This window comes from Amphimedon queenslandica, unplaced genomic scaffold, assembly GCF_000090795.2.
Source record: "Amphimedon queenslandica unplaced genomic scaffold, v1.1 AMPQUscaffold_13434, whole genome shotgun sequence".
NCBI classification, from domain to species: domain Eukaryota; kingdom Metazoa; phylum Porifera; class Demospongiae; order Haplosclerida; family Niphatidae; genus Amphimedon; species Amphimedon queenslandica.
Genome location: NW_003546330.1, coordinates 97191 through 105231, shown reverse-complemented (window position 1 = coordinate 105231; position 8041 = coordinate 97191). Strand labels below are relative to the sequence as shown.

The window sequence follows — 8041 nt, the reverse complement described above, 5'->3', positions numbered from 1 at the left end:
GAAAAGAAGGAAGAGTCACCAGAAGAAAAGAAGGAAGAGTCACCAGAAGAAAAGAAGGAAGAGTCACCAGAAGAAAAGAAGGAAGAGTCACCAGAAGAAAAGAAGGAAGAATCACTAGACGAAAAGAAGGAAAAATTACCAGAGAAAAATAAGGAAGAATCACCAGAAGAAAATAAGGAAGAATTACTAGAGGAAAAGAAAAAAAAATTACCAGAAGAAAATAAGGAAGAAGATTCAACAAGCAATGCTGAATCAAGCCTTACTGAAGCAAAAAATAGTGAAGAATAATTTAAAGCAGACAAACTTTGATTGCTGTACTTACTATTGTCTAGGATTTATAGTTGAGTTTTCATTTGACAAAATTTCAAAAGGCTTATATCTATTATCATTGGTGTTAGCTTAGTTCCTATAATGCCTAATATCCACTCTTGCTATAATCATAGATTATAGAGTGTGTATGCTATTATAGATAATAGATATTAGAGTATTAGACTATCTATGCTATGACGATGCTATAATCTGTATTCTGCGCGGCCTTGTAGAATACCGTATACGTCCAAATTTTCGAGGGTTCAAAATTTCGTGTTTTCAATGAAATTTGCTCAAAAGTTAATATTCGTGTGAGCTAATTTTCGTGTTCTGGCCATAGTCTACATACAATAGAATGGCATTAGAGGTGTTTTAAATTTCGTGGATTTAAGGTGAGCACGAAAATAACGAAATTTAATACACCTCGAAAATTAAGACGCGTACGGTAATATGATTGTAGGCGTGGCCATTTCCCGTGATATCGAGAAGTACGATGATACGAAGTCGAAGCATAGAAGAAAATCCTGCTCTCAAGAAACTAGAAGAAGCTGAATATTTGCTAAATGAAGACACCCAAACAATTAAAGAATTGAACTTGTAAGAAATTTAGTTATAAAACTGAAATTTTAATTCTTGTATCTGTAGAAAAATCAAGGAAGAAAATAAAAACTGGGACAGACAAAAAGCTGGGCTAGATTGCAAACGTTCTGAAGTGAAAAAGTAATTAAAATATATATATATCCTCTACAAATAAATAATTTATAGGAGTATTAAAAAGTTAGAGGGAGAGAAGGAACATGTTGATAGATTGACCAGCTCCTCCCGTGATGCTCGTAAGATGTATGGAGACATGACCCCAGGGGACACCACCCATCAAGATGTGACACTAGCATATCAGAATCACTTTAAGAGTGCTCAACGTAACATGCCAAAGAAAATAACAAGCAAAGATAAATATGAAGTGTGGGAAGACTGTGCACAAAATGTGCAGGTATAATAAAAAGGAATTATAATAATTATTCTATTATTATAATTATTATTATTTTAACATGTAAAGGATGCATTTGATGATAACAGAAAAGAGCTTATACAAAAGATGCTTGAAAAGGTTCAAGATGCAGTACTTGAAGATCATAAAAAGCTGGATGAGACAACATATGATTTACAGAGGGCATTTCAAATGTTTTTACAAGCCCAGTGTTCCGATGAAAAAGTTCAAGAAGACATCATAGAAGAGGTTTGCTTGTTTAGCGTAAAATTTGCTTTAAATGCTGCTTCATTTAATAGATTACTAATACTAGTAGTGATGAAGAAAAAGAACAAAGAAGGAAAGAAGTTAAGATTGTCATGGATATTCTAATGGCTCTTCACCCTGATGACTACATACCATTCATTAATGATCGAGAGCCAAGGAAAAGACAGCCTCAAGAAATAATGTTTGATCAAGAACAATAAACTTATGTAGCTATAGCTAGTTTTATAGCAATGACTTAAGGCTTGTTTCTTACAGTTAGTTTTCAATAATTGTATTGAAATGTATGTACAATTGATTTAAAAGGGCAGACATGGTGATCCTAGCTGGTATGTACATGCCACTATACTATGGGATCATGAATTTGTTTCCAATACTCAGTTCCAGGAATTGAGTATTGCGTACACCAACTGGTTATGAGTTTACTTAGCAAACTAAAGATGAATCACTCATAATGCACCTTAAAATAGTATTCCTTGATTTCCTGGAAATAAAGACCAAGAGGTGTAACATATCCCTACTGTAACACATGTTCATGAATATAATTAAAATCCTAATTCCTGGAACTCTGCATAAACTACTGGTATAGTAGTAGTATTATGGTATCATTTATAGTAAGGTACATAGAGTTATCAGTCCATAGCCCAATGCCTCCAAACAATGGAGTGATGTCAACTGGGCTATGGGAGACTGTAATCTATTATGGAGAGAGACTAATCCATGGAATAGGCTTTGTCTTACATCTATTCAAGAAATGTGGAGTCCTGCTTTATAAAGGAATATGTTTCTGTTGTCGGTGGCTATGGAACTTAATTAATGACCTATGGAATCAAAGAAGGTATAAGTTATATTACCATTTTTATTGTATCACTCTAAGTAGGTTAGCAGAAGAAAGACAAAGGATAAAGTAAGGCAATATAAGATATGCATGCAATCATGTCACTATTCTATTATTAGCACTCTTCGTTTTGAAATTGACCGAATGACAAGGTTAGACTAATTATATTGATATTGCTTGGTACACATATGACTTTTATAGAAGGAAGAGAGACCTGGAAAGACAAAAGGCAAAGTCTGAGACAAATATAAAGAAATGGCTACAACCTGAGGCATATGCTTTTGCTGAACTTAAAAGGAGAAGGAATCATGTCATTGGAGCTGATGATCAACTCATAAGTCAAGAGGTGAGCTCCACTTCACATGTGCATCACTGAACTATGACTCATAGGATCTTGACAGGAATAAGGGAGTAGCCAACAAATACTTTCAAACTACTATCAGAGTACTCACTAGTATGGCTGAAGACCATCTCCATAGCCTCCTAGCTGTAAGTGATCAAGGATCAGGAAATAATTCAAAACAACTCTACAGTCCTTATGGATTACTCCTAAGTGCTCATGACTCTCAAATTTCAGAAGGAAAAATTGACAAACAAATGGTATGTGGATTTATATCAATTGCATCTCATTCATTGGTAAATATAATAGGTACTGAGAAAGATAGATAAAAGATATTCATTATATCTACAAAGCCATAAATCTAAAATTGAAGCAAGATGTATCGATCCCAGTCTCAGTTTAGTTCGTTCAATGCTAACCTTACTACCCCCGCTACTCATTACACAACCACTACTCCAAGATGATGCTATACAAGATACTAACAGATTGACTTGGAATGAAGAACAAAGAGGGCGACCATTAATATACTATCGTCCAGTATTGGTGTATGGTAACCAGTTGAGTCAGTTGAGTGTTGCTACTAGGGGACTAGTTGGCAACAGTACTACAATAGTTAAAGAAAGGGAAACAAGTAAAGATTATTTGTGTTGATGTTAATTCTTATACTTTAGGTCATCAGTATCTGGTACCAGCAAATTAAAGCATAGTTAAACAATTATAATAATTATTATTATGGTTTTAGTGTTATAAATTTAGTAACTAAAATAGAATTTAAAAAAAATGATTTATAATTAAATTCATGATCATTGATTCTTGGAAAAGCCATCAAGTATAGTGTGTATAATAGGCAGTAACAAGTTTAGCAGGAACTGCACTGCAGTTGCTATCGATCAGTGTTACCTCTAGAGTGTACAGTCTACAATAATGATAAGGATGAATGTTTCTCATCGCTATTGGATTCGTATTCTCATTATATTGATGCTTTTTCCCTTACTCCTATTGCTATTTCCTCCTGTTGTTGTTGCATTGTCAATAGGCATTGGTGCATACTGTATTTATAGGTAATGAAGTATGAGAAAAGATATCATTTGTCTTGTTCCTTTTTAGATTTTTGACTAGTTCTGATAACAATGCTGAACTTAGAAATGCCATTAAAGAGAAAGAGATGTAATTGATGTTCACAACTATGATGGACAATTTATTATTTTTTCATAGTAAAATTGCCAGGCTTAAACAAGAGACAGATGAGTTAAAAGAAAGAATACCTCAGCCAGAATATCCAACAGCTCTTGGGAAAAAAAGGGATGAATTACTTAAAAAATACACGGTCAAAAATTTTGAAGTAAGTTTAACAATCTGTTGTATGATTCATTAAGACATGTTTGACAGGATTCATTCAAAAATGTTACTGGATGCTTGCTAGAGCTTGTTCTAGTTCACTGTCAAAGCTATGTAGAGGTACCAGAGGAATCTGTAGTTACCAAGCCAATGGAGGAATCTAATGGGAAATTGATAAACGTAATCAAAAAAGATCATATTCAGAAAGATTATTACAGAGCCTATGGTCTATTGCTTAGTGCTTGCATTAAAAGTGTTCCTCATCCAAAAAAAGAAAAAAAGGTAAAATACTTAAGGTTTTGTGTGCATGTGTCTCTACTTTTGATATTACTTTAGCAAAAAGATCTTGCAAAACAAGTGTTAGCTAAAATTCGATCAAATCAAGAGTATAAATTTGTTAAAGGTGTACAAATTGTTGATGAATTTGTCAATGCATCTTTAGAGCTAACACACTCAATGCTAATACTGCTACCTCCTCTACTCCTCATACAACCTCAATGGCAGCATGATGATGTACAGGACACCAATAGGAAGACATGGGATGAATCATTGTGCAGTGACGATGATACTGATTTGATATATTATCGTCCTGTTTTGGTCCATGGCAATCAATTGCAAGTATCTGTTAGAGGACTAGTAGGAAACACAACAACTGCCATTTACTGGTGAGCTTTTAATGACACTATTCAGTGCAGAAAAGTAATGATCTATTGCAATTCTATTTCAGATCCTGCAGCAAATATGAAGTGTAAAAAAGAGACTCCATTCTTACCTTAGTATAATATAATCAAGAGTAGATCTACTCTTGATATAATAATAGACAGTCTAGCAGTAGTGTTTTATTTTAGAATAAAAATTTACAAATAATAATTATAATTTTAAAATTAAGTGGGCGTAGACAATAGGCGTTAGCTAGCTGAGAGACATAGAGCAGCTACAGGATGGAAGGAGAAGATGTTGCTCTCCAAATTGAAGGATATGGAGGTAGTGGATACCAACCAGCCGAATCCTTTGGGTAGGTATACAGAGCCAACAGTAACTGCTATAATTGTTAGAATCAGTCCTTTACTGCAGACAGACCATGATGAAACCAGCAATGAGGAAACGCGACTACAAAGGTAGCTGCATAGCCAAAATTAATACTTAAAATGAATTGATTTCTAAATTTATAATTATAGACGGTATAATAAGCTAAATCAGGAAGTTATGCAGTTAGAAAGGTATGTGATAAGATGACTTTAAATTATAATTGAATATTGACAAAATAAATGAAGGGAAATCAATGAATTGAAAGAAATAGAAAACAAAGAAGAAAGGTAGTTATAATAATCAATATTTAAATATAGCTACCATTCTGTAGATACACCAGTGCCTCTCGTGATGCTCGTAAGATGTATGGTGACATTACACCTGGTGATCAAACACATCAAGACGTGATACTGCTGTATCAGAATCATTTCAAGAGTGCTTTCCGTAACATGCCTAAAGATCTCTATCCTAAAGACCGGCCTCCTGAAGATAAGGATAAATTTGAAATATGGCAGATGTGTGGACACATATTTCAGGTATTTGTTATCATTGAAATACACAATGATGATTTTAAGTTCTCCAAAATTGGGCCAAAGTCCCTGTGCTTTAGTACATGGCCAAATTTTGCCAAAAATGAAATTTTTAATTTTTAATTTTAATAATTTTTTTCTGATGCATATACATGTTTTTTATGTTGTATACAAAGTTTGAACTGATTCCAATCAAATTTGGGATTTTTTTATGAATTCTAAAGTTGCTTCAAAATTGGGCTGTACTATTATAGTACAGGGTAGTGGGCCAAATTTCGCCAAAAATGAAATTTTGAGAATCTCTTGCATGTATTTACTTATAGGTGTGTTTTGATGCAATGAAGGATGATATTATTGCAACAATGAAGAAAGGAATGGATGATTCATTTAAGAAAGATTTCAATGATTCAGAATGCAAACTGGACGAAAATACAAGAGATATCTTTCGTGCCTTTAAAATGATAATCTCACAATTCAATGCAGAAAAAGTGAAACAAAAAGTGAAGGAGAAGGTATCATTACTTATTAATATACTGTATATCTTATTCTTGATATTAGATTCCACTAGAGCAAGAAGAGATGTTTGATTTTGTGTGGACTATGATCCAAACTCTTGATCCAGTTGATTATGCATCATTCATTGCTACAGGAGAACTTCAAGATAGAATCCAACTTCTTCGCAGACAATAAACTTGAACTATATAAATATTACATAGATCTAGTGTCAACTGTAATATATTACATGATTAGTTTTTCCATTACTGAAGTTTTTTCATTACTAAAGTTTATATCATTTAAAATTTTAAATTTACATAAGTGTTGTTGGCTCCGCCTTGATAGCTGTTATTCATAATAACTGCTCAATTCCAGGAAAAAGGAGTATTTCAAGGAACTTTTACAACCAATGATGAATATCGTTAGTCTTTGCAGCATCAAAACAATTCTTGGAATCGTCACTGAGGTGTCACCACTCTAGAAGTTTCTGATTCTCATGAAATCACTCAAAGGCTCAATTCTAGGAATTGTTTGTCGCTGGCAATGATTTAGATTGTAGTACTAGGAATCAAAACACTTCTTGGAATTGAATGGACACAATTAGAAATTCAATAATTTTATTTATTATGTGTTAAATAAACTCGTAAAATTTATAACTAGCTCTACCCCCGCCCTCCATTCGTAAAGCAGCAGGAAGAAGCGAGAAGGAGAGAGACGAGGAAAGATGAGTGATGATGGCTGTGATATAACTTGTGGATTGAAAAACTGGTGGTGTTGTAAAAACGAATGTGAAAACGATCATGAGTAAGACAGCTAAATCTAATCTTAGATTCTTCTATTGATAGAGAAAAACCTCTCCTGGTACATCAGGACCAACCAAAAAAATCAAAAGATAGCTCAAAAAATAGTCTTCAAAAACTTGTTAGGAAAAAAAAGTGTGTCAATTAAATTTAATACTGATCCATTAAATTTGATACTGATGATTATATAGAAAAACAGTTACTGAATTGGAAGAAGTGAAGAAAGAATTGAGGAAAAGAGCATGCATCTTACTTAAAGTTGATCCGGAGAAGGAGACTAGAGTTGATTGTAATTATAAAGAAATTGAAGAGCTGAAGGAAAGGAGAGAACAGTCAGACCCTCAAGTAAAAATGAATGTTTACACATAACATCTTATGATGGCATTGACTTAGAAAGCTGACAGAAAGACTCAGTATAGTACTGTGTTAGACCTAACTACATTTCAAGTAAAATTAAATCTTCACATAATATTATATTTTCCTGTTAAAGGAAGTTTATGAAAAGATTACAGATATTATGATTGGAAAGATGATGGAGAAATACATCAATCCCTTGCTTAGCTGTTCTGAAGGAGAGGGACAAAGTAATGTGAACCAGAAAGAACAGTATAAAATATATGGACTTTTGTTGAGCGCTGTTGGAAAGGATGAGAGAACCAGAGTGAAACCAAAAGTAATTTTGGAACTTAGATTTTCAATTACAATTCTTATTGTAGGCAATACTGCCAAGTGTTGAAAACTCAGTCTCAGGTTTGGGTTTAGATCTAAATGAAGGAGTTATCATGAGAAATGTGACTAGTTCAATTGAACTAACACACTCAATGCTAATACTGCTACCTCCTCTACTCCTCATACAACCACAACGGCAATGGGATGATGTACAGGACACCAATAGGAAGACATGGGATGAAGAACAAAAAGGGCGACCATTGATATACTATCGTCCAGTATTGGTGCATGGTAATCAATTGAATGTCGGCCATTTAAATGTTGCAGTTAGAGGACTGGTGGGGAATACTAATGCAACTGACTTATTATGAATTTTTTTGCCTTTTGATTTTAACTTTAAAAAAATTAATATCGTGATAATTAAATCATAACCACGCCCAT

The 8041-nt window shown here is 33.6% G+C and overlaps 5 protein-coding genes across 9 annotated transcripts; all 5 read left to right on the top strand.

Moving 5' to 3' along the window:
* The first annotated feature begins 752 nt into the window (after positions 1-752).
* Positions 753-1848, top strand: LOC109581541 (uncharacterized). The gene is made up of 5 exons (XM_019995740.1): positions 753-906; positions 955-1029; positions 1075-1300; positions 1367-1546; positions 1597-1848. The coding sequence occupies exons 1-5, from the start codon at positions 803-805 to the stop codon at positions 1762-1764; spliced, it is 753 nt and encodes a 250-aa protein (XP_019851299.1). The 5' UTR covers positions 753-802; the 3' UTR covers positions 1765-1848.
* A 324-nt stretch (positions 1849-2172) lies between these two features.
* On the top strand, positions 2173-3514 carry LOC109581547 (uncharacterized). 3 transcript variants are annotated; one of them, XM_019995756.1, is made up of 7 exons: positions 2173-2399; positions 2439-2468; positions 2519-2551; positions 2601-2745; positions 2790-2999; positions 3049-3370; positions 3419-3514. In XM_019995756.1, exons 1-7 carry the CDS (start codon positions 2209-2211, stop codon positions 3448-3450), a joined length of 963 nt encoding a protein of 320 aa, XP_019851315.1. In that variant the 5' UTR covers positions 2173-2208; the 3' UTR covers positions 3451-3514. The 3 variants fall into 3 exon arrangements, with proteins under 3 accessions (XP_019851315.1, XP_019851316.1, XP_019851317.1); XM_019995757.1 differs by having other exon boundaries at positions 2174-2399; positions 2442-2468; XM_019995758.1 differs by having other exon boundaries at positions 2174-2399; positions 3411-3511.
* Positions 3515-3521: 7 nt separating this feature from the next.
* On the top strand, positions 3522-8025 carry LOC109581549 (uncharacterized). 2 transcript variants are annotated; one of them, XM_019995759.1, is made up of 6 exons: positions 3522-3800; positions 3847-3906; positions 3955-4081; positions 4129-4359; positions 4414-4613; positions 7833-8025. In XM_019995759.1, exons 1-6 carry the CDS (start codon positions 3664-3666, stop codon positions 7969-7971), a joined length of 894 nt encoding a protein of 297 aa, XP_019851318.1. In that variant the 5' UTR covers positions 3522-3663; the 3' UTR covers positions 7972-8025. The 2 variants fall into 2 exon arrangements, with proteins under 2 accessions (XP_019851318.1, XP_019851319.1); XM_019995760.1 differs by lacking the exon at positions 7833-8025 and adding an exon at positions 4805-4929 and having other exon boundaries at positions 4414-4742.
* LOC109581550 (uncharacterized) lies at positions 4998-6414 on the top strand. 2 transcript variants are annotated; one of them, XM_019995763.1, is made up of 7 exons: positions 4998-5092; positions 5139-5195; positions 5256-5297; positions 5352-5393; positions 5438-5642; positions 5960-6148; positions 6195-6414. In XM_019995763.1, exons 1-7 carry the CDS (start codon positions 5019-5021, stop codon positions 6324-6326), a joined length of 741 nt encoding a protein of 246 aa, XP_019851322.1. In that variant the 5' UTR covers positions 4998-5018; the 3' UTR covers positions 6327-6414. The 2 variants fall into 2 exon arrangements, with proteins under 2 accessions (XP_019851322.1, XP_019851320.1); XM_019995761.1 differs by having other exon boundaries at positions 5133-5195.
* Positions 6821-7825, top strand: LOC109581552 (uncharacterized). The gene is made up of 5 exons (XM_019995765.1): positions 6821-6935; positions 6977-7066; positions 7123-7276; positions 7325-7378; positions 7422-7825. The coding sequence occupies exons 1-5, from the start codon at positions 6856-6858 to the stop codon at positions 7665-7667; spliced, it is 624 nt and encodes a 207-aa protein (XP_019851324.1). The 5' UTR covers positions 6821-6855; the 3' UTR covers positions 7668-7825.
* Positions 8026-8041: the final 16 nt, after the last annotated feature.

Coding starts and splice junctions, on each gene's coding strand:
- LOC109581549 (XM_019995759.1), top strand. CDS start 3,664: ATGATAAGGATGAATGTTTCTCATCGCTATTGGATTCGTATTCTCATT. Junction 3,801..3,846: donor GGTGCATACTGTATTTATAG/GTAATGAAGTAT, acceptor GTTCCTTTTTAG/ATTTTTGACTAGTTCTGATA. Junction 4,360..4,413: donor ATCCAAAAAAAGAAAAAAAG/GTAAAATACTTA, acceptor ATATTACTTTAG/CAAAAAGATCTTGCAAAACA.
- LOC109581552 (XM_019995765.1), top strand. CDS start 6,856: ATGAGTGATGATGGCTGTGATATAACTTGTGGATTGAAAAACTGGTGG. Junction 6,936..6,976: donor GAATGTGAAAACGATCATGA/GTAAGACAGCTA, acceptor TTCTATTGATAG/AGAAAAACCTCTCCTGGTAC. Junction 7,277..7,324: donor GAGAACAGTCAGACCCTCAA/GTAAAAATGAAT, acceptor GCATTGACTTAG/AAAGCTGACAGAAAGACTCA.
- LOC109581547 (XM_019995756.1), top strand. CDS start 2,209: ATGCCTCCAAACAATGGAGTGATGTCAACTGGGCTATGGGAGACTGTA. Junction 2,552..2,600: donor GAAATTGACCGAATGACAAG/GTTAGACTAATT, acceptor TGACTTTTATAG/AAGGAAGAGAGACCTGGAAA. Junction 2,746..2,789: donor ATCAACTCATAAGTCAAGAG/GTGAGCTCCACT, acceptor TATGACTCATAG/GATCTTGACAGGAATAAGGG.
- LOC109581541 (XM_019995740.1), top strand. CDS start 803: ATGATACGAAGTCGAAGCATAGAAGAAAATCCTGCTCTCAAGAAACTA. Junction 1,030..1,074: donor AAACGTTCTGAAGTGAAAAA/GTAATTAAAATA, acceptor AATAATTTATAG/GAGTATTAAAAAGTTAGAGG. Junction 1,547..1,596: donor AAGAAGACATCATAGAAGAG/GTTTGCTTGTTT, acceptor TTCATTTAATAG/ATTACTAATACTAGTAGTGA.
- LOC109581550 (XM_019995761.1), top strand. CDS start 5,019: ATGGAAGGAGAAGATGTTGCTCTCCAAATTGAAGGATATGGAGGTAGT. Junction 5,093..5,132: donor CAACCAGCCGAATCCTTTGG/GTAGGTATACAG, acceptor TATAATTGTTAG/AATCAGTCCTTTACTGCAGA. Junction 6,149..6,194: donor AACAAAAAGTGAAGGAGAAG/GTATCATTACTT, acceptor TCTTGATATTAG/ATTCCACTAGAGCAAGAAGA.